The sequence below is a fragment of the Anopheles funestus genome, chromosome 3RL (assembly GCF_943734845.2).
Source record: "Anopheles funestus chromosome 3RL, idAnoFuneDA-416_04, whole genome shotgun sequence".
NCBI lineage: Eukaryota > Metazoa > Arthropoda > Insecta > Diptera > Culicidae > Anopheles > Anopheles funestus.
The window spans coordinates 70,437,115-70,463,244 of NC_064599.1; the positions used below are offsets into that span (position 1 = coordinate 70,437,115).

At 42.2% G+C, this 26,130-nt stretch overlaps 4 protein-coding genes across 14 annotated transcripts in view; 3 read left to right on the forward strand and 1 right to left on the reverse strand.

Moving 5' to 3' along the window:
* Positions 1-6,323, reverse strand: part of LOC125769815 (G1/S-specific cyclin-D2) — a 127,994-nt gene extending 121,671 nt beyond the window's left edge. Inside the window, exon 1 of the mRNA XM_049438693.1 lies at positions 6,314-6,323. The gene's annotated coding sequence lies outside the window, so the exon portion shown is untranslated. The remainder of the gene's footprint in view (positions 1-6,313) is intronic.
* LOC125769822 (muscle-specific protein 20) lies at positions 93-1,455 on the forward strand. Its single transcript, XM_049438707.1, has 3 exons — positions 93-228; positions 335-667; positions 742-1,455. The coding sequence occupies exons 1-3, from the start codon at positions 199-201 to the stop codon at positions 931-933; spliced, it is 555 nt and encodes a 184-aa protein (XP_049294664.1). The 5' UTR covers positions 93-198; the 3' UTR covers positions 934-1,455.
* A 3,869-nt stretch (positions 6,324-10,192) lies between the features above and the next one.
* Positions 10,193-23,959, forward strand: LOC125769807 (muscle LIM protein 1). Of its 11 annotated transcripts, XM_049438682.1 has the most exons (10): positions 10,249-10,355; positions 13,406-13,676; positions 15,184-15,346; positions 19,800-19,911; positions 20,650-20,746; positions 20,901-20,972; positions 21,216-21,312; positions 21,525-21,821; positions 21,894-22,214; positions 22,288-23,959. In XM_049438682.1, exons 2-10 carry the CDS (start codon positions 13,562-13,564, stop codon positions 22,562-22,564), a joined length of 1,551 nt encoding a protein of 516 aa, XP_049294639.1. In that variant the 5' UTR covers positions 10,249-10,355; positions 13,406-13,561; the 3' UTR covers positions 22,565-23,959. The 11 variants fall into 11 exon arrangements, with proteins under 11 accessions (XP_049294629.1, XP_049294639.1, XP_049294628.1 ...); XM_049438672.1 differs by lacking the exons at positions 20,650-20,746; positions 20,901-20,972 and adding an exon at positions 20,223-20,319 and having other exon boundaries at positions 10,193-10,305; XM_049438671.1 differs by lacking the exons at positions 20,650-20,746; positions 20,901-20,972 and adding an exon at positions 20,223-20,319.
* Positions 23,960-24,375: 416 nt separating this feature from the next.
* LOC125769817 (splicing factor YJU2) lies at positions 24,376-25,706 on the forward strand. Its single transcript, XM_049438699.1, has 3 exons — positions 24,376-24,510; positions 24,584-25,152; positions 25,244-25,706. The coding sequence occupies exons 1-3, from the start codon at positions 24,487-24,489 to the stop codon at positions 25,671-25,673; spliced, it is 1,023 nt and encodes a 340-aa protein (XP_049294656.1). The 5' UTR covers positions 24,376-24,486; the 3' UTR covers positions 25,674-25,706.
* Positions 25,707-26,130: the final 424 nt, after the last annotated feature.

Here is a 26,130-nt window from a genome sequence, read left to right on the forward strand (position 1 = left end):
ATCGTTTCGAACGAACAGCTAATTCTGCAGTGCGCAAACGCGGGCGCACTGTTTTTCCATCACGCGCACGATGGACGGAAGCAAGAAGTTTAAAAGCAATCCTACTGACCGGACCACTCATCAGTACACGAGCGACAGCAGCTTGACACAGTTGGTAAGCAACGAAGAAACCGTGACAGTTTAGTGCGCAGTAACACAATGGCTTTGGAGCGTCAAGTTCGTGCTAAGGTTTGTAGTGTTTGACAGTGAATACCCGTGTGGAGTGTACTATGGTGTACTATATCGAGGTGATCGAGATTACTAATGTGAGGTTTGGTTTCATTTCCATCACCAGATCGCTGGCAAGCGTGACCTGGAGAAGGATAAGGAAGCTCAGTACTGGATCGAGGAGGTGCTCGGTGAAAAGTTCCCGGCCGGTGTACTGTACGAGGATGCCCTCCGTGATGGACTGATCCTGTGCAAGCTGATCAACAAGCTGGAACCGGGCGCAGTGGCAAAGATCAACACATCGGGCGGACAGTTCAAGATGATGGAAAACATCAATCTGTTCCAGCAGGCGATCAAGAAGTACGGCGTGCCCGATCTGGACGTGTTCCAAACGGTAGACTTGTACGAGAAGAAGGACATAGCGCAGGTTACCAGCACAGTCTTTGCTCTGGGACGAGCGGTAAGTTGGGAGCATTCGGTGGTTGTTGGTGCTTTGATAACTAATGTAAGAAACTATCCAACCTTCGTTTACAGTGCTACAAACATCCCGAGTTCCAGGGCCCCTTCTTGGGACCAAAACCGGCGGACGAGTGCAAGCGTAACTTCACCGACGAACAGCTGAACGCGGGGCAGGCCATCATCGGGTTGCAGGCGGGCACGAACAAGGGTGCGACCCAGGCTGGTCAGAACATTGGCGCCGGTCGTAAAATTATTCTCGGCAAGTAAGCGAACGAGGTGTTCGAGCACCGGTCCGGAAATGTGTACAAACGCCATCCACCATCACATATATATGCACACACACACACGTATACACACCAGCACACGAAGTATCTCCCGCGACCTACATAAAATGTCCTTCCCTAACTCCTTTAACTCCTATACCTCTTACCGAGCGATCGTTACAAAACATCCACATTAGCGAGTGTGTAAGATAATAGTAGCAGGGCGTAGATGAGAAGTTTTGAAAGAGAAAGAGAGAGAGAGAGAACAGGTAGTAGACGCGTGCGGGAGAAATTCCGGAGACTTCAGGAGGTCTCCAGAATCGACTGCTCAGAGAACTGGTATTATTGATACGGCGTACGGCTTTATACACCTTGAGTTTATATTGTTCTGCTTCCACTTTCAAATCTCATCCCCAAATGATGAGACAAAGCGGAAAAGAATCGGTTTGTTGTGTAAGAGAGAAAAATTCGTTGATAATTTATCTGTAATAAAATTAATACTATTTCGTAAAAAAAATATATGAAACACCCACGAAAAGATGTTTGATTGCGAACGCAGTACAATGGGGTGTGAAAGTCAACTCCAAACGTTGGCCCACTTAGAAGTTGCATCATCGGTCCGCTGGCAAAGCGTAAGTAGTAATGTCGCCCACGATCATCTCAGGGCAAAAGATACTTCTTGCGAGGTGCGAGTTCTACATTTTTGACAGCTCATAAACTTCGTCCTCGAACAGGCGGCCAGGCACGTTTCGCAAGGTGTGCAACAACTTCGGCAGCGTGTGAGCGTGCGGGGCCATGATCTTTCCAGTCCATTTAAACGCACGCCCAGTGGTGCTTGGGAAAACGGGCGAACGGGAGCTATAAGGGTGAAATTTTCCTCGCATATGGACGCCATCGAAACCACACTCAAGCACCGACCAACAAACGCGCGCACACGGCCGCGTGCGTGTTTCATTCGTTGTTTTTCTTTCGCTGGTGTTTGTTTGCTTTTCCTTGGGATTTTCCGTTTTGGAGGCCAAGTGATGCGAATGGTGGTGGACCTTCGACTAATTATACGCTTTCGGCATAGCGTTTCAAGCATGCTGGGTATGGCTCGTGTAACGATTTAACTTTCGATAGTCGGGCAGGGAAGCGCAAGAAATAATATAAAAAGAATACCGTACCGAACTACTGCAAAAGGAATGTCCACCCTGGGTTCGGTTCGGTCGGAATGATTTATTTACATTTGCAACCGGACCGATATATCGAACGGCATTGCAAACTGGACTGGATCCGTGCCGGTGTGGTTTGCAAATTTTCAAAACCAAAATCCCATGATTGAACTTTTTCCCCCGGGGCGGTGAAATATTGTTTAGGTTATCGGATATTTGTTTACAACACGGCGGTGTAAGGGCCAATACCAAATCAATCTTGATTCTGATCGAATGGTAAAAATACACAGTGTTTTTGAGCAGAAAGAAATGCTGGCAAAGGTTCATTCAAGTAATGGAAATTGTTTCTATTTTATTCACGAGGAAAATTCGTGAATCGAAAGTGACCTCTAGCGGGAAAACGGTGAAAAATTTTTAACGCATGAATAGTGTAATGAATTTTCCGCTAGATGGTGCACAGAACGGTGAAGAGAAAGTTTCTTTCGTCAGGTGAAATTATTAATTTTCCATGGAAAAACGGGATGGCAAATACAAATGATGCATCCTTCTACGGTTTACAGCAAATTGTAGTTGAATAAATCTCTTCTTTCATAGATAATTTAAAGTGGGAAATGGATATATTTTTTTCTTTTGCTTTGCGTTGAAATGTATTAAAGAATATATGTATAATGTTTCATTCGATTAGGAAGCGTTTTAAAATTGTTCCTTTTTAAAGAAAGTTAATCAAAATTAAGCATCACATTGAAGAAGATTTTTCATCTTTCTCTTCAGTTGCAAGTATTCGAGAAAGTGATCCAAACTTTCACAGCCTATTCGTAGCAGCCCGCTTCTATGGTTTATAAGCCAGCAAGAAATGGCTTTGTCCTAGGATCTTCGAACCTTACCAAATTAGAATATGTTTCCTTATTATGCATAAGAGGCAGCGAATTCGCTAAATAGTTTCATAAAGATAGTTATGCTAGTGAAGATAATGAAACCCAAATGCGGGAATAAGGCGGTTGGTATTTAGCGTGATTGATTCATCTATTTGCCATTAATTTTGAGGAATATCTATACCGACCGTTTAAAAGATCCTCCAGACAAAGCTTTCTTGTTTCTTGCCGGTAATCGTTTTAATCCTGCTGAAGATTTAAACATATTTTTGGATTAGTATGAGATCGAATTGTAATTAGAAACCAACAAAAACCGTAACAGTTCATCAATGACTTCTACCATCGGTGACTTACCAATTACCAAAAACTGCTCCTGAACAGTGTTGTAGTACGATACTCACCCCCTCTATCAATCCTGGTTGAGCTTAATAGCAACATTATAGATCTTGGCGTTGCTCTAGACATAAGTTACCAACTCGCTGAGGAGGTGATTCCAACGAGATTATAAATGCAACAGTAAGGACTTCTTCATTTATGGCTCTACAACCTCAAGAAGTCTTGGTCTGTCATTTTCGATATTTTGGTACCTTGATATAATAATCTACTTATGTAGTCGTAAGAACTAAGGGCCTAACTAAGTACTTTAAAGAGAGAGTTTCTTCAAAGAACATGGTGTAGAACTCAAATACACATTTATAGTCTAAATGTCTTCAAACTAATTGTTAATTGATTACTGCAAAAACCTTGAACTCTAGAATCTTCTCCCGTAAATTTTCCCACTATAAAGTGAGCCTCTTTTTATTAAATTAAAATTAAAAACAAATCAGAGAACAGAGAAATCAAACGAATGTTACTGCTTAGATAAACAAATAAATTGATAATGGTTTACAAGATTTATTTGAATCCAGATCCAGACAATAGATCCAGATGAGATTCAGTACACAAGCTTCAGTGCATTAGATTGAACGTAAATGGCAAGAATCCTGGGAAACGCCTCCAGAATAGGCAGCTGTAGGAAGCAAATATAATTGTCTGTCCTCAGGATCGCTCATCATTTTAATTACTATTACATTCTTTCCCGGTTTAATCGGTTCTTTGATTAATCGTGACTCACGCATAGACGCGGAATTTGTGCACGTTAGCGTCACAAGCTAAAAATTTAATTGCTTGCATGTAATAAACGGACTAGCACATGTTTCCTTCAGCAAAAATCCTTCAATATGCCCACAATATATGATACGTATTTATTCTTACTTTTTTGCTGGCCACTAACACAAATGATCGATTCTATTTCTGTTGCATACTGCATTATTTCACCTGCAGATTTTACGTAATACTGGTATTACTCAAATCATCTCTCCGTATGTATATACAACGTCAAGGTAATCGTGCCGTTGGAATGCACCACAAGTCCACAATTTGTTTGCCTCTTCTCTCTTACTTTCTCTCTGTCTCTCTCTCTCTCTCTCTCTCTCTCTCTCTTTGTCTGTCTATATGATGCAAATTACTAAAGCAAAATGAAAAGAGGAGAAGGTAAACCGGTCAGTAAGATCGTTTCGAACGCATACGAACGATTTGTTTGGTGAGGTAAACAAGCGCAGGTTCGAACTGAGAAGACCTAATGATGGTTAGAATTACGGGAAAACGAGTAAGAAGTGGAAGGTGAGGCGACAGGAAAGGGCAAATATAATTTTAGCAGGTGAAAAAGAAGTATTATAAAATGAGAAAACACGGCGCGGTTATTTTAAGCAGCATATCGTCATTTTTGTATATCGGCTGAAAATAGATTTCACTCCACTCCAAGTACATCCTCGAACCCGACCAAACCTAGGCCCGTTGTCATTCTTACCGCTTCCACTTTTTCCACCCTCCATAATTTTTCAACGTTTTGGGTAATGTTCTAAAAAAACCAGGACAACATTCTTGGGTGGTCCTAAGATGGTGCAATTGAAATCGTTTACCAGAGTTGAAAAAGGCAACCGAATCAATTCCCAATCCTTTCGCTAAAGAGGAAAATAAAACCAAAAAAAACTCGACCGAAACTTTCCCTTTTCTCGCAAACGACTCAAGCCACACCTCGAGCACAATCAGACTTACTGTCGGTGTATTTTTCACCGCCGCTTACCCATCTCGCCCACGGTAATCACGGTATCGCCCAACGCTGGTCGTTGTCCACACGCGCCCGGCTGACATTTATTCGTGCCATTTTATTTCACATCGGGTGTCATTTTCATACCGTCGTGAAGAAAATCGCGTCACAGAATGTGCGCACAGTGGCATACGGGGCCGTTTCATACAATGGCACGCGTGGGATTGCCTCGTGTGGTACCCGTGAAACGAGCAGAAAACAAAAAAAGCAAGCGAAACAACGGAAAACATTCTAGTCTGTCGGTTATGAATCATCCGGCTATGATTATTCACTTGCCGACATACAGTCCATATCTGTGTTTCGTGACCTGAGGAAGGAATGTGAGGAAGGTGAGATAGTGGACAAACCGAAAGACGTTTATTTTCGTATGTATTCTTAGTGCACTCGCGGTAAGGGAATGTTTCAACTCTTGTATATGAGATACAGTCACAGAAGCATAAAGGTAGAAAAGCAAGAGTTTAGGTCGTTCGCATAAAAGTTTTATTGATAATAGGAAAATACGGATAATATGAAGAGAAATATAAAAAGGACAAAAATATAAAAAGGATAGTAAAACATAACATACAAAGTAAAACATAGACATAATAGTTTAAATACACTGTAATGATATAAGTAAGAGGAAAATATAATACATGAAAACTAAAAACTATTTATAAAAACGGCTAGTTAATCTATAGCAAGACAATTAAAATTGATAAAAGAACATAAAACAAACAAACAAAATGAAACATATGATAACTGAAACAAAATGATGGTAATAAAAAAGGATACAATACAACTAGACTATTTATAAAAACACTAAAAACTATTTATAAAAACATATTGAAACAATAAAAACCGCTAGTTAGTCTATAGCAAGACGATTAAAATTGATAAAAAAACAAAAAACAAACAAACAAAATGAAACATATGATAACTGAAACAAAATGATGGTAATAAAAAAGGTAACAATACAACGGCATCATCTTATAGGGTTAAATATTCCCCTATGATACCCATACCCATACCTTCACGCTCATCTGTTGTGATTTGTCAGCTCGGACATTGGTTGCATTTTGTTGTTCTACTGTTCCTCTGCTTGTGAATCATGCCGGGGGTGGAAATCGGGTTTTCCGCGTAACAAAAAATTCACTCCAATATAAAACGTGACTGATTGGTACGATGATGTGTCTTATAATTTATGATAAATTTCCAACCAGAAAAGAAACATACCCGTACGCACTAGTAGAAAGAAGAGAAAAAAAGAGAAAAAGAAAGAGATTAAAAAATGTTTCTCGACAGAAAAACGTGTGAACAGGGATTACATACACGCCTGGGATAGGTTTAATTGGGAACGCCTTGGGTGGAAATGTTTATGATCACGAGCTAGTTGCAGTGAAAATGGAAAGAAGCAAATGAAAATTTCACTTAAAGCGAGAAAAATTATGATCGTTGAATTAACCGAATGTCACAAGGGTCTTACGTTTACGACGATTTAAAATGTGGTGAAAATAATACGAAGATGACATGATTACTTCGCCCCGGCGTGGAGGCCACAAACGGTCAGTGTACGGCCACTCAGCCGTATCTGGCAAATGTAATGGATAATCATCCTTTCCGGGCAGTTAAATTGTTTAGCATTTTTGGCATGTGTTTTGCTCGCGCTTTTTCCAATCCAGCAGCACGATCAGCACGTTTCGGGATGATCGGGATTGATCGGGCAAATGTGAAAAATACATATTAATGTGAGGTAATTTTTCTCTCCACCATTTTCGATGCGGCCATTCCATCTAGTTGGGTCACTGAGTGGGAGGAAAAGTTGCAGATGAGTTACTCACAGTGACAGGAACCGGACCGAGATAGACCGGTACCAGAAGTGCTACACCGGTTGAATTGGTACGAACGCTGGCGAAGAATTTTCTCCTGCGGAACTATTTTTGGCAGATGAGACCGGAGATGTATTTTTAGTGGAGCTCCAATTTTTTCGAGAACCCACCGTCGACTCAACCGACCGACGCGTTGCTTCGCGTACGCGTACGAATGAACGACTTTGGCACGTTGCGCGGAAAGCAGCGGGTTGCGATGTTTTTTGTAGCGGAAAGCGGTAGTTGACGAGCAGTTGACCGATGGCCCAACATTTACCTGGTCTTAGTTGATGTGGAGAAGGTATAGCTGGATGGATACAACATCATTCCCGTATTTTTAATAGTTAAAATAAATTGTTTGTGGTTAAATTTTGTAGATGAGAGTTACTAAATCTTATGATATATTGTTAAAATTTATTTCTTTAATAATTTGCGTTTTAAGTGCAACACTTTATAAAGAATCTTTATGGTGAACAATAAACTAAAGAGCATCGAGAAATTTTTTAAAATAAAAATTACAAATAATTGCTTATGACATATTTTAAAAAGCATACAAATGCGCTGTATTGCATACATTCAGGAGTCAACTTTCTCCGACCAGTTTGCTTTAACCCCCTCTTCGCCTTGTCACGCTATAAACAAAAGAATTCCAACGAAAATTCCTTGCATTGAATTTTGATCACCTTTTATCGATTCTAATGATCGTCGAATTATCTCATCGCTTTGGTTAGCGATCGCCATGCGGCGAGCTGCCTAAGGTTTCTGCTCCAAACTGATCTAAAATAAAACATTCTCCAGCTAAAAAACGAGGAAAACAAAGCGCTGGTTTATTGCTTACAAGTCTCAATGTTTCGTTTGTGAAGAACAAAAAAAAAAGATCCACCCTCGTTCCGGTAGGTTTATGTTAGGAGTGGAATTTTCTTCCTCGTGTCCTGTGGCTGAAGTTAAAGTTTGGAAAAAAGTTACTTTGTGCATCGCCTAACACAGTGGCCACATCTCGATTTGAAAAAGCCGACAATGTTTACCGCATTTAGGAGCAGTTAAGGTGTTTTGTACTTTTATTTTTTTTGTATTATGCCATTTCTTTCCTTCCGTATCGTGCCATTTCACTTCTCACCTCTCAACGCGACTGCGAAAGTAGTTGTGGCCGCACTAAAAATAGCTCTGCACACGAAAAATTTTTGCTCTAAAGGTGTACCAAATTCTTCTATTCCGTGGATTTCCCACCGCGAAGCTCGTTCGAGCTTCCTTAGAGGTGTTTTCCACCCACCCACAGCGTCACCTTTCGGTTTGTACTTCGCTTGATCTTAAATCGCGATACAAAACGATTCACTTACGCTACGGGACGAAGGTGGGAAGGTGTTTTGTGAAGCCAAGAGGACCGGTGGAAAACATTCCTCATTTTTATAAGTGTGATTCATACGACTGTATGGTTATGATGAGTGGCGGTTCTGGTCATAATTTTCTCGCTCGCTTTTCCGCCCGGTAAAACACTTTCCAATTTAACTAACGAAGGGCTTGGGAGGGAGAACGAGAACGAGGAACTTCGGTATGCTAGGTTAAATTTCTGCATAGATCTTTTAAGATGCAACCTTTGCACATAAAATGCTCATGGAATGTCTAATGTAAGGAGAACGATTTTTCTACACCTAAAAACGAAAAAAGAGTCCACGTAAGAAATTTCCTACGAAGCGTGACATTTCCTTCTTTCGTATTCTCCGTTTAAGAAAGATGAATTTTGCCGATCGCAAAACGTCAGCAACGGTTAAGACACACCACTGTCATCTTTGACCTCGCTCGAGCTGTTTACCGACTGTTTTTTTGCTTCTTCATTATCCTGCTGTTGTTGCTTTCCAACCATCCTTACGAAGATAATTGATGAGGATCGGCGTCGGTTCGCTGGGCAGAAGAGTAATTACTTCACCCGGCGTTGACAGAGGATGAAGATATCGCGTTGCCAAAAATGCAAAACCCACGATGAAGAATATCGATTATGTTACTTTGTTGAACGGTAGATTGGTCGCATATATTTGGATGATCAACAACAACAGAAAAAATGGGAGAGAAAAAGCATCATAATTAACATTCCAACTGATGCGCTTGAGGCAAATGTCAAGTGTGTGCAGCAGGCGAATATATTTGGTGTTTGCATGCATCATTGAGCTCTAGTAGTACGAGCATGAAGGTAATTTTTTCTATAGAAATCACAGTAAAATATGTTTAAAATGGATGCAAAAACATGTAGAAAAATAGGAAAAAAATAAATTTTCTGTTTACATGATGAACCAAGTGACAGATTTGACAGTTCCAGGTTTTAGTACATTCTCTTTAGTAAACAAATTAGACTGTCATTTTTTTATATTTAAATTTTCATTAAATTTGATTGAACTTAGAAGCGTGAACTTATTTTTATTATTCCGAACAAGAAAAGGAAGTAGAAAAGATAATAAATACTACCCAATTAATGCGCTCTTGTTATCTACTTATTATTCATCATTCGTGCGCGAGTATCTTTAACTCCTTCATCACCGGCAAGCATGATTCATCACCCAATTGAATTATCGCAACAACTTCCTCTTGTGCGATAGGAAGCAGTAAAACATGTTCCTTTTATTTTTTTTGCATCTGTTTTCCTCGATTGAGGGGAAAATACACAAACACCGCTCGTGATTTCGGTGGTACTCGAGTGCTGTTAAAAATATGTGATTTATGCCGTTCATCACCAGCAGAAGTCGCGAGTCGCAATCTTGGATGAGATCAAACAGTTGTCATCTTCGTCATCGGCTTCTTTGGGCCGGGGGTTGAGTCATCGACACAAACGCCGGACTGCTACAGCAACAGGTACCGTAATGTTTTCGATGGGCCACTAGCCACTGGTGGAAAGTGGCGCAGCAGCTTGGCCAGGCCCGGAGGTGATGGCAGAAAAGTGAGATAGAGTGACGTGTGTTTTTTCGACGAGACGCTCTGTACGAGCAAAACCTCTGCACCAGTGGATCTTCCGTGTGAAGATGAAGGTGTGGGAAATTGGGAGGAAAACCATTTTCCATTTCGGTTTTCCTTCTGCAGTGAGTTGCACTGTATGGGTAACAGGCAGGCGTGGAACTTGACTCCTGCTAAACCGGTGTCGTACCCCGTTTCCTAGCTTCAATTGGGCTGTCTCCCTTCTGTATGGATCGCCATCGGTCAGAAAGGGACTACCATAGTGCGACCGATCACATGGCTGAGCTGTTCGCACGCCGTGTCCGTGGTGTTGGTGCGCCTGGCGAGTTTTGCTACCGAATAAAGCAGTAGCGTGCCGTGTGCATCCTGATACATAGACTACCGAGTGCACGGCACCATAGTCAATCATTCGAATACACGGTTAGTAGTTGGCGAGTACTCTCAAGCTCACCAGAGTGTTGTGTTTAGCTGTTCGTTTCTGTTTCGCTTGCATTTGTCCAGGCTTGCTTTTAGTTTAGCTTTACTAGATATTGAAGACTCAAAAGTTCTTCAAAATTGGACATTTAATCTATATTCTTATAAAAAAGTACAGCAAGATTAAGTGTTTATTAAGTGATCGAGAGGTTTAGAAAATACATGTTCCATGCGCGATCGTGTGAACTTACTGAGAACAGTGATCTACTGGAGTAGAAGTGGAATAGTGAAGACTTTGTGAAGATTCGATTGATAAGTTGAAGTAATCCCGAGCCACTGAACTGTTGCGATCAAATCTGGTTTTGTGAATTGTGCATGATCCTTTAACATACGAACAGTGCGAACCGAATAGGAATAAACGAATGAACAAATGTTAGACCAGTGTCGTGTGGAAATGGTAGTGATGCAAACGTTCTCTATTTGTCAAAATCTGTTGCTCTGATTTTCTAACCTCAATCCCGCATCTCGCCAGCTCCATATGTTCTTACCTCACTTCTGATCCATTTTTCCATCCAAGCGCTATTGCTTGTGGTGAATTTTTTCTTTGCTGCCGCGATCGGTGTCTGTGCGTCTATTTATAAACGTGTGAAATGTTGGAAACATCGACGGGAACCATCGTCTACTTTGCTGCTGGGAGTGGGTTCGGTGTGTGAACGTTTCGGTGTGAAAATATGCTGATGAACATGATTTGTGCGTGATGGCGTTAGGTGTTGATGAAGACATAATCAAATGAACGAGCTGTTAAGGTCACCTGATGTCAGGGAAAGAAGGGATCTTAGCAAGGGAATTTTCTGTATTGGTGTATTGGAGCTCGCTAGTGAGATCTCCGATCTCCTGATTGCTGCGTAAGTAACCTTCCAACGCAAGTGACGTTGGCATTTGAAAAAAAGGACAGTATCGAAGAATAGCTGCATCCAAACTGCAATGCGAATCTTGCATACGCGTTCCATCTCGTGTGCTTCTGGCACACTGACAAACGGTAGATCTGTCACTCTCCTTTGTGGACAGCGAATGCACAAGGATTCCTCAACAAATTCTCGTCCACCGGAGTAAACGGTACGAGATGCCGGGTTGGTGCTTTAGCATAATTAGAGCACTGTTGAAAATGTCCTTCCCTTTCCCAATACCAACGCTGCATCCAACCACTTTAGTCCAACAAACCAGCGGTGGAATGTTAATTATGACTCTTTCTCCTCCGGACGACGATGGACAGTCAGCCCATTTTGGATGACACTCAATTAATTGTGACAGACGACGATCAACGGGAAGGTTTCGCTGCGAGTGCAAGATTATCATTTACTGTCAACGATCATCACCGCTGATGGAGGTTACATTCGGTCAGAAATATCCACCTAGTCACCTATATGGATTTTATTTCATCCGGACCAACCAGGACTTTTGTCGATCGCCGTTGCCCAATGGTAACGTTGGCGACGGCAAGCTTGAAGAAGTCACCCACGCATAACAGGTTGTTGGAATTTTGTTGGTGCAGTGGGCAAAAGTGAGCACAAATCTGACACGGAGAGGGAGAAAGAGAGAGAAAGAGAGATTGGGAAAGTATATGTGACTGATGGTGTCAGCTACATTTCTAATGGGACTTTGGCATGTCTTGACGAACCGAACATGACAAGATGTGAAAGATAGGTTTAAGGAAAGCGAACACATTCCTCACACTATGCAGCTACTTTTCCATGAGATATCGCAAGCAAAAGATTGAGTGCAATGTGTTACGATCGCTGGCCTAGCGCCAGTATTAAAACATTCCCCTTTGGAGGGGTTGGAATACATCACCAACTGAACCCCACGCAGAATTTATTAATACACACACGCACACACACACACATTGAAATCCTCAGGCCGGTTGGAAAAGTTCATCCGGGCTGAGAAGAAAAACTACCCAATCCCAGCAGGTGTGGTTCTTAGGATCATTTTGTGGCCGTGTGCAGTTAGTTGCGCCTCGGTCAAGCAGCATTTCGTTGCTGTGTGCCGCGTTGCGTAGCACCGTAGCGTTGAAAGGTTATTTTTTGTTTACCTTTATGTTACCAGCAAAAGGGAAAATGGGGGCCCTGCTGAGCAAGGGTGTACAGGATTTAACGCATGTGGCACTCTCGTGATGCTTCTCCTCACTCGTGCACGGTTGTATTTTTATCTTGCGTTCTTTCATCCCATACGCAACGCCAGCGGTTCATAATACGAGCGTGACGTCTTGTGTGTGACGTACAATGGATTTTCCTGCACTGCATTGCACTTGCGTCAGTATTTAGTATCTGTCAGATATTATTTGTAATTTATTTTAAGTATCAGATCAAATAAATCTGAATGAATCTGAAATGCGATATTGATCGTTGTCACTATCGTTGACGTTAGTAACATATTTAGGCAAAATAATTAATTATAAAAAAAACAATATTTAAATACACCACGTTTAGATTCACTCTCACGCAACTCTCGCAACTTCTAATTACACGATCCATACTACACGAAGATTACTGCGTTACCTAATCCCGACAGTAAGCCGACGCGAATGCACTCGTGATGCGGTGAAGCAGGCTTGCAATGATCGATCGGTATCGGATCAGGCACTAGATTTTCAGTCGTTCATACGCACGGTGCACTGTCGGTTGCAATGTGAAGAGCGAACACATTTCGAAGCGCAGTCAAACGGTCGTTGATCCTTTTCTTCCACCCTTTTTTTGAGAGTGTCCTAGAATCGATTGAAAGGTATTAGAGCTTCGCAGGGCTATTGAAAGGAAAAGATAATCAGTGTGAGAATTTTTTTACAGTGAATCCTCGTCTGGATCTTGTGTGTGTGTTTTTTTGTTGATAATATTATTTAATTTCGATTGGATTCGCATAGTCGGTGGCATACGGACGTTAAACGCAAACGCGCGAAAAACGATAGTGCTTCTCTAGCGCAAAGTGTACTTAAATATTAGGGCTGCTATTTACTAAGCTATTGCAAACAAAAAAAATCTCCGCGAGTGTTACATTGCATCCTTTACATAAGCAATATTCGTTTCGATTCGTTTCGTGTGCACGTTTAAAGGTCATCGAAGCAGCAACAAGTCGCGCCACGCGCTAGTGCAACAGGTCGTCCCCGAAACCGAAGGCTCGGCATCCCGAACCCATCTCGAACGCGCATCTTCATATACGTCGTTTTTCCAGCGTTAGCAAGAAAACAAAAAGCTACACTACCAGAACCATGCCTTTCAAGCCAGCGGAAAACCCCAAGTGCCCCAAGTGCGGCAAATCGGTGTACGCCGCCGAGGAGCGTGTCGCCGGAGGAAACAAATGGCACAAGCAGTGCTTCAAGTGCGGTAAGTGTCCGATACACATGTACACACCGGTATCTGGGATATTGCAATGTTGCAGCAGACTGAACGGAGGGGCGAGGGAGAGAGTGTCGGCGATCGGGTTTGGCAGCGTACCGGGCAGCCTGGCTGAAACGCATCCGCCCTGCGTTCGCTGCCAGCTTTTGTTGACAACACCGGCTTTGCTGGGCTCTTGCTGGGAGGGCCCCCGGCAGACGGCCAAGTGTCGTTGACGTGCCGAAAGACGGGTGCAAAACCAAAATAGAATATCGAGGACATAGATTGTGCAGCAACGTGGAGCTGGTAGTTGTTTAGAGCGGCCGGTTTGGATGTTGTTTTATGTTGTTTTTTTTCCTTTCTTTCGTTGCTGCGTAACTTCGCATCATTCTTCCCTAAAGGAGATGATCTATTTAGATTTTTTTTTCGTGTCTAGAAATACAAAAAACATCGGTAAGGTAAACGGTACACCGTCATGGAAAGTGGATGTTGTTGACGAATAATCAAATGAAAAGTTTCAGAAACTTTTCAAACAACTTGGGGAATCGAATGTTTCCTATGGTGTACTAAGTACATTTGACAGCAAGTACATTTTGTTGTTTGGGAATAGATCCAATGGTTTTGACATTTCTTTAGTTTTTTACAATTATGACAATTGATGGAACTCTTTGTACGATTAATTCGTAGCCAAGTGAAAAAACACATAAGTAATAAAATTTTTAATGGAAATAGATATTTTCCTGCTTGGAAAGGACTTCTTTCCAACACTATCGTAAAATATGAAAAGTTTTATGTTTAGGAATTATTAACGATCCCCTATAATTCCTCCTATAATAATAGACCAATCAACAAAAACTTGATTAGTAGTTTCAATTTTCTTTTTCGAACAACTGGACTTGCAAATATACAAGGATTTTTTTTTCATCTTCCAGTTAACTTTGTAATCGATTTTCCATCACTTTTCTTCGTGCTAATCGTGCGCTAGCAACTGCGACCTTTTTGCTCTGCCATTTTTTTTTTACTTACCTACGGTTCATTATACGGCCAACATTTGGCAGAATGCCCATCACGACCGTTGCCCCGACCGCTGGGCGGCAACTCTTCGCGTTGTGTTTCGCAGCGTAGATGTTGGTATTTCTGCCAAACCCTCGTCTACCCCAACTGGCCACCTGCCGATAGCGATTGAGCGAAGCCAATTGCATGTGACCTCATTCGTGGCCGAAAACTATTCGATGTTTAGTGCACGTAGTGCACGCCGTTTTTACACCTTCTGCTTTTGTCCGATCCGTGGTCCAACCACGGTGGTCGGTGACTGTCGGCGACTACCCGACTGTACGCTTAGCGCGGTGTCAATCAATAAATTTTTTAGTTGTCGCTATTGCAATGTCGACGCAGTGTCGAAGGTTTATTTTTAAAAGCACTCACTTTATGCAGTACCGATCGAATAACAAGTACGCGTGTTTTCTTCTTTTATTTTCTCTTTTTTACCCTCCGCCTATCGGTCAATCGGTAACAGGAATGTGCGGCAAGATGCTCGACTCCACAAACTGTGCAGAGCACGAAAACGAACTTTACTGCAAGAACTGCCACGGTCGCAAGTACGGACCGAAGGGTTACGGTTTCGGTGGAGGCGCCGGCTGCCTCTCGATGGACACTGGCGCCCAGTTTCAGGGCGAGGGGTAAGTTTCGCTATGATAGAACGACCATTTTAAAACAATTGCTATGTACCACAAAAAAAAGAGAAGAAATCAAACGGAAGAAGAGAATCGAACCGATTGATCCATATAGGACGTAATTAGCATACCGTAGGATTTTTTCGACTCTCTCGCAGACATTTTAACTTCCACCCTTGTTTTGTGCTAGGACACTGATGTATGATATAATTGTCGGCGCGTTTTTTTTTTTGGTTGCAATCTTACCACCATCAGTCACCTGATTATATTCGCTTCGTTTAGCTCTCGTTGGGCCTTTCCTTAGTCCTGTAGCTGCAGGGAACGATTTCTTACTAAAGTTCTGAGAAAAAATATGACTCTTTCTGTCTTATAAAGAAGTAAACCAACTCCCTTTAAAGCAACGCATAGTAGAAAACACATTTCTTGTGTCGGATGAAATATTTCGATCTCCTTAGTGGAGCGCCAGAAAGGCGCTAATGAATAGAAAATCCCTCAGACACAATTATGTATATTAATACTACGTGTATTAAATGTCAATTATTGCATCATGAATTGTTGCGAAACTAATTTCCTATCAGTGCAGCATGACTGAAACATACGACGACCTGTTTTTTTAGATGTTGTTGTAAAATATCAAACTATGTTCTACTACTGCCAAGCTAGTGCCATCTAGTGGCAAACTTAAGTGTTTTTTTTGTCATCCATCTCATTTACGTTCCCCTGAATAATTGCAAATACTATATATTTTAAATACACCCATAAATAATAAGCAAAAAACAACCTGCGACGTATGAAGAATATGCATGCTGATTTCCACTTTTTCTGTTATTTTTTTCTTACATTTTCATGCAAAAAAAACCAAACAATCTGAACACACCAACAACAACTACCACTACTATATTACTACTACCACTACTGCCTACTACCTTCACCATATCCACCACAACAACAAAAAAACCCACCGCGCCACCAAACTGCATTGTCTTGTCACGATTGTATCACGAATATGTATCCATTTTTGTGCCCGAACGATGCAGCAAGTAAATGTTGCGCCGTGCGTACTAGAACACTAAAAACAAAACCCGTTCGTTTAAGTAAGTGCCCCACCCCCCCTGAAGGAGTAAGCGCAGGAGCTTTAAACAACCAAGAACCAAACCAGAAACACCTCCACATTTTTTTTAAAGAAGTCCGGTTCCGGCTCCGTTAGTGCAAGTGTGAGAGCAATGAAATTCTTTCTTGTCACCACCAAATCAACCAACACCACCATATAAGTATTGAGTAAATGATGATAATTGTCAGGAAAGTATTGTTAGGACATGTAGGAGATTACACAAAGTAAGAGGTAAAAAGAAACCAAATGAAAAAGAAAAAAAAACACACTTGAATCAAAAACACAAGACATCCAATCAGAAAAATCAGATCAACAAAATAAAAAACACTAAAACACAATTCATCTTATTACTATTGGACACTACCACAAATGACAGGTGTAAACGGTCCCACTCTAAACGCTATTTTGTATTTGTCCGGTTTTGTTGTGTTAGATTAATAGAGACGTTCGTTTCAGTCAAACCATACAAGAAACGTACAACCCTTGTTTCGTTACCGGGAAGGTTCGCTCGTTCGTCAGAACCCGTACGGTGAATCTTCCTTTTCGATTGATCCAACGTGTTCATGTGTTCTCGAATTTTTTTGTATTACTATTACTGAAAGCAAAAGTGAAAAGAAAATGGCTTTGTGATGTTTTAAACAACCTAAGGCAAAGTGTGTGCTTTACTTTCGTTATCCTGTATTTCCTTCGATTAGTGTTCAATTGTTTGCTAGAGGGAGTAAAGATAGCAGAAGCAGTTCACCCATAAGCTTAGGTAGATGGTTCCAGCCCTCACACGTTCAGCCGTTAGTATCCGGCCCGTTTCCCAACTCAACTTCCCTGCACCTAGGTTCGCTCCCATGTGCAGTGGAGCGTTTTGTTGTTTCGATTCGGTCAGGTTTATAGGTTTTTGTTTGTTTTGTATCGAATCATTTACATTAGATTGGAGTTATTTGGCAAATAAATCGTACATTATCTGTGACTAATTGCGAGCAGGGTACCTCCCTTTTATTGTGTCTCGCGTGAGATGACACCGTGTAGTACGTCTGTTGGTACTGTGTTCGAAAAAAAAAACGGCAAAAAACATGCATGAGGACTGCATCATAAATATCACCACCAACCCCCATCATCACCAATTTTCACCATGTTGTGCCTACTTGGCTGTGGCGTTGCACCCCATCCCAAAAAAAAAATGTTGCTTCGATTTACTGTGACAGCTGTCTGAAAGGCTGATAAATTGAGCTCCTTTATGCATAGACGCGCACACACGTACACACCAGCACACACAAAAAAACACACACACACAAAAGGACAAATATACGCACAGATGCACTATGAACTGACAACTTCGTACGGCTAAGTAACTTCTGAGCTACTACGCTGTTGACACTAGGCAGCGTGACAGATCCAAAACATCACACAGTACCGCGTTGCGTGCTAGCTGTCAATGAACGAAGAAAGGCAGAGCGAGAGCACGCTACTTTCTGTCGTCACGTCCTAAAACAGAAACAAAGGAGTCAATGAAAGATCAATTCCCAAGCAGCATTGTTTGCCATTTTCGAGTCTCACATCTCTCGTTCCTTCTCGTCGCTGTACAAAACAAAGCACCATTCCCCTCCCCCCTCTGTGACGTCTTCGTCTATCTGTGTCCGTCTGTGTGCGCCTGTGTGCGTGTGTGCGTGTGCAATTTGTGTATGCGTGCTCTGGGATGAGCTACGGGTACGCCGTGTATGTGTGTAAAATCATCAAGAGCAGTCGACCGACATCGAAAAGCTTTGCTGCTGTGGAATGTCAAACGAGAGAACCACTAGAGAACGCGCGGCAAATGTGCACAGAAACGAGCTCCACGTGACAGCTCTCGGTGTCGGTGTTAATCTTCACCCAACATCACACACCCACCCACACACACCCACACACACTCAAACACATGGACGCTGGAAGCTGATGTGTTTCATCAATTGTAAAACCAATCATGAGCAAAAAAAATGGCGTGCGTGCGTGTGTGTGTTCCTTTACTTCGACGTGTTACTGTCATAAATGTTCCCGTGTGTCCATGATCTGGCCCATGATCGGTGAGATATTCATGTTCTTGTTGTTTGACGTGTTGTTGTTGTTGTTTTGTTATCTGTTGTTGTATTTGGTGTTGTTTTGTTGTTGGTTGTTGTTTCCATTTTTTTGTGTATATTCTTACATTGGTTTTTTGTGTATATCTTGTGTTCCCCACTCTATTTCCGTCTATTTCCTCCTGTTTTGTGTTCTACTCTGCAAGCAAAAAAGTTTTACACATTTTGTTTTGATTTTTGTGACCGTAGTTGTCACTTGTGATAACACTTTAATTCACATCCCGTTTTGAATGTTGTGCTGTGCGTATAACGTTTCTTCTTTGTTCCCCGGTGCTCCCACAGGCTAGACTTAACACGAACGCTTCATGACACGCAGTGCTTCGCTCGCTGTACGACGCCTTTTTTTCATTTTCTCATTCTCATCTATCTATACGTGTACTAAATGTGTATGAAAGTAGTAGCTTGTCATAATTTTCCTTCTTTACTTTCAAACCCCAAAATCCTTCATTCCTTTCTAACGTCCTAACACTGTGTTAATGGGATAAGGAAAGTGCCCTGGAGCAAAAACGAATGCAAAAAAAGCGATAGAGACGAGAATAGTTGTGCCAAAAAGGTTGTTGTACAAATTTGATCACATTAAAAAGCGAAACGAGATTTATCAATATACGGATGCGAACATAACTCTTAGTCAACTGTTACAGGGGACTTTGCCTTGTCCCAGTGTAGTGTAGAATGTCGGCAAGGAACTCCACTAGCAAGATCGTGTTGTGTTAACCTTCTAAATTAACAGTACTATCCCGATTGGGCAGGAACATTGTGGATATAAAGCATGTTCTTGCCTATTCGTGGAAGCTCCACATGAGATAAACACAGAAACTCAGTGTCCACAGTATGGACGAACATAAAATTCTTCAAGGAGTTCCACAATTACAATGGATTTCCCAACCTCCTAATTAGACGCATTGACGAATGATTTATATGTTTTCTCTTACATGATCTCTCTATCTTCTTTCTTCTTTCTCTTTTTCTTTCTCTCTTTTACATACATCATCCCTGTTCCGTGCATTTGGTTCCTTTTTGCACAACAAAACATTCGTACGATCGTTACCATTACTTTATATTCCTTCGTGTGTGCGCGCGCGTGTGTGTGTGTGTATGACGCTTTCAACTTTTGGAAAATTGTTAATGTACACAACAATTACAAAATACGCATCCACACTTTTACGCCACAACAAACATGCAAAACAATGTTAACCGCGCTATCCGATCAACCAAACCAACCTTTTGTCCGTCCCCAAATCCATAGCACGAACGGACACTTTGAACCGAAACCAATGTCAAAGGCACCTGAAGGAGAGGGTTGCCCTCGGTGTGGCGGATTTGTTTACATGGCCGAGCAAATGTTGGCACGTGGAAGAGTGAGTTGAATTACTATTTTAGTGCATTTCCAAGTGGACACTAACTAACTGGAACTGAAGCATCGGCTTACTAACTTTGTTACGGCTTGCCCTTCAGTTCTTCACCAAGAACAACGATTTTCGAGCTAACAGCTTCAATTCTTGATAAGCATTTCATTACTACTGCAACTACTACTATTACTGCTACTACAGCTTTACTTGATCACTCTTGTCTTTTCTGTCTCCCATCGCTTTTTTGTTTCTTCCCTCGAATGCTCCACCAAACTGTCACTCGTCTACGCGCCGCTTCCAATTCCCATTCTGACATCCAGGGTTACCATCGGCGCTGCTTCAAATGCTTAGTGTGCAACCGTACGCTTGACTCCACGATCCACTGTGATGGACCGGATAAAGAGATTTACTGTAGAGGTAATGCATGCATTTTCGCTCAACATCGCTAGAGCGCGTTTGAGATATATGATGGGCCGCAGTTTGCTAACCACATTTGTCATGTAAATAATAGTAAAATGCGGTGTTTCAAAGTTTGTTTCAAATTTTCGAAACAATTTACAAAATACATCCACACACAAACAGACACTACCGCTATATTGGCTTCGTCATCGCGCAAGAAGCTGCTTGTGCCGGTGTACATTAGGTGGTGCTGTACCACGGTGATACTACCAATGCTACTACTACTACTACTACTACTACTACTAAGGTGTGCGTTAAATATCTGTCGTCCTTTCCCGTACCATACAGGCCTACCATAAGGGATGCTTCAAATGCGGTGAGTGTAAGAAGGGTCTCGATTCTGTAAACTGCTGCGAGGGTCCTGATCGTAACATCTACTGCAAAGGTAATGAAAAAGGGAACAACGCGAATCAACCCCATGCCCCGGGGAGGGCTCCCGATGTTGGATCGCGATGTAATGTTGTTTTATTTGTTTTGTGTATCTTTTCGTCGTATCTCCATGTGACATACCGTGCATCTGTGGCAACGTCTGTGTGCAGTTTGTTATGGCAAAAAGTTCGGCCCCAAGGGCTACGGATACGGTCAAGGCGGTGGAGCACTGCAGAGCGATAGTACTACGATCGAAGGGTAAATTGCGTTCATCGAATGTCATTTGACAACTGCTGTCAAACCCAGAATGTATACACTAAACTGTCACTAACTGTGTGTTCGGTAGTAGTGTTGTCAATTTAAATGTTTCAAAACCGTTATTCGTTGTATGGTTGTAAATGGAACGGTGAAGGATATATATGTCTATTTAGTTGTCCACTTAATAATGACACATTCCATTTCTCTCCCTTCCTTACGCTTCATAGGCTGCTACGCCAGTCGGTTTGGTTCTCGTGGTTATGGCCACTCGGGAATCTCTTCCCTGGGGTTAATGAGTGATGCGCGCGATTTGGACTACAAGAGGTAGTACATTAGAAGTTGTTCTGTTAAGTAACTGTTCACTGTAGAAATGTGTTGCCTATTGGTGTTTGCCATGTATCTTCAAAACTTTCGCCACTGTTTCATTTTTGTACCCTTTTCGTACACCGTTAGTGACATGTTTTCTGTGTGTATAATATCTGGTATTTGTGACTGTTGAACGTTATATGTCTAACTATGGCTTCTTTGCTCACCAGTGAGTTTGCACCAAAACCGTCCGCTGTGGATACGACGGTCATTAAGGCTACGCCCGGACAGGGTTGTCCACGTTGCGGCGGTGTAGTGTTTGCGGCCGAGCAGGTCCTTTCGAAGGGACGTGAGTGGCATCGCAAGTGCTACAAGTGTCGCGATTGCAGCAAAACGCTCGATTCCATCATTGCGTGTGATGGTCCGGATCGGGACGTGTACTGCAAGACCTGCTACGGCAAGAAGTGGGGTCCGCATGGATACGGATTTGCCTGCGGATCCGGTTTCCTGCAGACTGATTGCATGAGGTAAGTTTACCCGATATATGGACATTAGATTTTCGGAGATAAAACTAAAACCTCGTTTGCTTTCGTTTGCAGTGAGGATCAGCTAGCCTCTCAGAAGCCGATGGTCACGATCGACACTACCGTGATCAAGGCACCGCAAGGTCAGGGATGTCCACGGTGTGGCGGCATGGTGTTTGCTGCTGAGCAGCAGCTGGCCAAGGGAACGATGTGGCACAAGAAATGTTTCAACTGCAATGAATGTCACCGACCGCTCGATTCCATGATTGCCTGTGATGGTCCGGATCGTGAGATCCATTGCCGCGCATGCTACGGCAAGCTGTTCGGACCGAAGGGATTCGGTTTCGGACACACGCCAACACTGGTCTCCACCGATGCCCAGGCTGCTCCTGTACAGTAAGTCTCATGTCGACCATGTCTGAAGAGTTCCCCAAAAGTTCTAAGCAAGCTTCTTCTCTCCTACCCACAGCACCGACGCAAAGCCAGCAAATGGACCAAAGGCAAAGGATGGCAAAGGATGCACCCGGTGCGGTTATGCCGTGTACGAAGCCGAAAAGATGCTGAGCAAAAACCGCATCTGGCACAAGCGATGCTTCAGTTGCTTCGAATGCCACAAATCGCTCGACTCGACGAACCTGAACGATGGCCCGAACGGAGAAATCTACTGTCGGGGCTGCTACGGTCGCAACTATGGTCCACGGGGTGTCGGTTTCGGAATGGGTGCCGGCACGCTAACAATGGCCTAAGTTCACATTATTGTTTGTTGGGTTTTTATTCTCCCTCTCTCTCTCTCTTTTAATTGTCTTTCTTATTTCAATGTTGGTAACGATTTCGTTGTACTCGCAAAAAAACAGTCCCAAATACACACACATACACACCTACGGAGCACTAATCGTTTCAGGAAGCGACGGGACACAGTAAATAAGCAGTGTGCAATTTCCAGCCGATAGATGGCACCACCTGCAACGGACACGATCGCATAGAGTAGCATTCCGAATGATCGTTTGTGATCGTACAGTCGCTATCCTTGTTTCGATTGGTGCGTATTCTAGCCAAACGGTCAATGGCCGTCCCACCACACATCGCACCCATTTTGTTTCTACCAGCCTAACCTGTAACCCATTTTTCGCGAGCTCTGTAGCGTCCGCTCTTTCGAAAAACAAACAAATCAAAACGTAACTTAGACGTTGTAAGATGATTCTTTTATTGTTTTCACTAGATGTAAGCTTTGCTGCTCGTACAAATATTAAAACTGCGCCAAATTGCACACCAACAAACGGCATGAAACAAACAAACGCAACACACAATTGATGTGTTTGAATTGATCACAATTTTCCATTCGGATGCGGTGAAGCTTACGGTAGATTATTTTATTTTTTGTGGATTTAACGGAAAGACGAACGACCGGGTCCGGGTCCGGGACCTGCGATCATTTCGAGGTTAGAAACCATACACTGCACACCGATCATATCTACATTACGCCGTCACGTTAGGGAAAAGGGAAGGATCATATCGAAACGATCGAATCGGTGGGACGATTAATGTGGCAACCAGGTCAGATATATTCGCGTCCGGTATTTAAAGACGCATAAGTTTAATGCGTTTGAAAGGGATTCAGATCATTATTGGAATAGCTAGTGAATATGTGACCGTTCGCTTAATGCATCACGCTCAACTCACCATACTCTAGAGATGCTGTGCCCAATTTGTTTTGCTAGACGAGTTGTTTGCTAACCGTGTTGATGTAGTGCAAAATTTGTTTGCCAAAGCGCCAACCATATGGCTAGCTGAACCAGTTTTTGAAGGCGATGCCAGGGATCGAATCGGGATGCAAAAAAAAGGTAGAGCAAAACCGATTCCGTGATGCCGCCTCGTTGTGAACACGCCAAATGCTTCTTTCCTCGTTGTATTAGAAGCATGACTACCACTAAATTCGGAAGGTAAAAAAAACGTTTTTTATTTGTATCGTAAACCTAATTATATCACACTATATATTACCATTGTAATCGCTAACTTCTACTATTACTTTTTGTGAAACAGAAGTAATTAAAACAATTACAAAAAAAATGCGCAACCGATAACATAACGTGGAACTTTATAAGAAAACGATATTTTATCAATAAAGGAACGGAAACAGCCTAGCTAGTGAAGTTGTGTATTAAAATAAGCGAAAAAGCATTGAAAGAAACAATAAAAAAAAACATGGACACGTAAAAGTACACGAAAGGAAATACCCCAATTAAGATAACATAATTAAAGAATTCAAAAAATGAAGCGCGTAAACTCCGTGGTCCTCTACCATAACGTATCTTGGGAACTACTTGCATAACGGCTGCGTCAGTTTCGCTTGAAACCTTTCACGAACGCAGCCATGAATCAACAGGTTTGGTTTTACGTTTGTAGGAGCAAATAGCTGCATGAAATAACTTTCGTAAAAATTAACATATTACGATAATTGTTGTTAATTTTCTAATATTGTCAAAATAACTTCTGAACAAAAAATTAAAACATTTTCACTTTTTCATAGCTGACAATCAGCAGCAATTCAACTGTCAAATAACATGACCACTGTGAAAATGTCAACGTGATACAGCCTGACAGTTTACAGTGTAGACGAAAACATAAATAAACATTCGGTTCATATTTTGCCACAAATTTTAACCAAAACATGTCGGAAAGAAAGGTTTTAAACGTAAGTAAATCATACTCGGCTGGTTAATTCGTTCTTTGCTCGATGTTAAAATGGTTTTTCTCGTTATCTGCAGAAATACTATCCGCCGGATTTCGATCCGTCGAAAATCCCGCGAGTGAAGCTTCCAAAGAACCGACAGTACACGGTACGATTGATGGCACCGTTTAATATGCGCTGCGTTACCTGCGGCGAGTACATTTACAAGGGGAAGAAATTTAACGCTCGCAAGGAGGATGTGGAAAATGAAGACTACCTCGGTATACGGATATATCGGTTCTACATTAAATGTACCCGTTGCCTGCAAGAAATTTCCTTCAAAACAGATCCGCGCAACACGGACTACGAGATCGAGGCGGGAGCGACACGCAACTTTATGGCGCTGAAGCTGGCCGAAGAGCAGGCCCGCCGGGAAGAGGAAGAGGCACGCGAAGAGGAAGCTACCAATCCGATGAAGCTGCTCGAGAATCGTACGCAACAGTCGAGGAATGAAATCGAGCTGCTGGAATCGCTGGAGGAGCTGCGTGACTTGAACCGTCGCCAGCAGGACATCGACTACGACAGTATGCTGCAACAGTTCGATCGTACCGAGAGTATTCGGGAGCGTGAGGAACGGCAAGAGCGACAGGATGAAGAGTTCATTAAGTAAGTAAAGTGTAGTGGCTTTAAACAAACAAACACACACAAGCAATGAAAAGGTGAATTAATTAATCTGTTTTGTTTTCAATTGTTGCAGGTCAGTAAAGTTTCAGAACAAATCCGGCGTGAAACGAGTAGCGACAGAAATAATTGTGGAAGAGGTGAAAGAAGAACTGCCAGAAAAATCGACATCATCAGCTACAGAAAGCAATAAACCGAGTTGCTCCACGGCTACCGCCACTACTTCATCGATCGTCAGCAGGAACGTTCCATCGTTTGCAACCAGTAAGGTCCGTAAGCTGGACAATATAAGCATTGGGGTGAAAAAGACAGCTCTCAACAATTTGGTCGTCAAAAAGAAGGAAATGCCTCCACCTAAAGCACCTCCACCGGTTTCGGTAGTGTCGGTGGCTTCAACACCACCGGCTCAAGCTCCACAAGCTGCAGGAAGTGGTAGTGGTGGCATTGGAAGTTTAGGACTGCTCGGTGCCTATTCGGACAGCGACGAAGGTTCGGATGAGAACTGATCCAAAGCAACGCGAAACGGTTGGAATAAAAAGGAATCGTAATTCGTAAAAACCGATTGAAGCTCAATTCGAACTCTATGCAAGGTAAAATTAAACCGTTTAAAATGATTTATTAAACATTAATTTAAGGCTTCTCAAAAACATTGCATGATGACGATGGTTACATACCTTCTTCATAAGGAAAACAACACGATGGTAAAAGCTATTATAACGACATGTGTTTCTCATTCTACCTTCGAAGGATCTTTTTTTAAACGTTTTTCGAGAACACCTTTACGAGAATTTAGATCCGTGTCGCTCCATTGACGCTAATGGTTTCTGGAGGAAAGCGTTGTAGATGGATCTGGATTTCTTGTTTTCATTTCCTGCACTTAAAATACAGCATTATAGTGCTGAAAGCATCTTCTACCTCAATTCGTACGTTTAATTTCCAGCGTTTCCTGTATATAAAAATGGT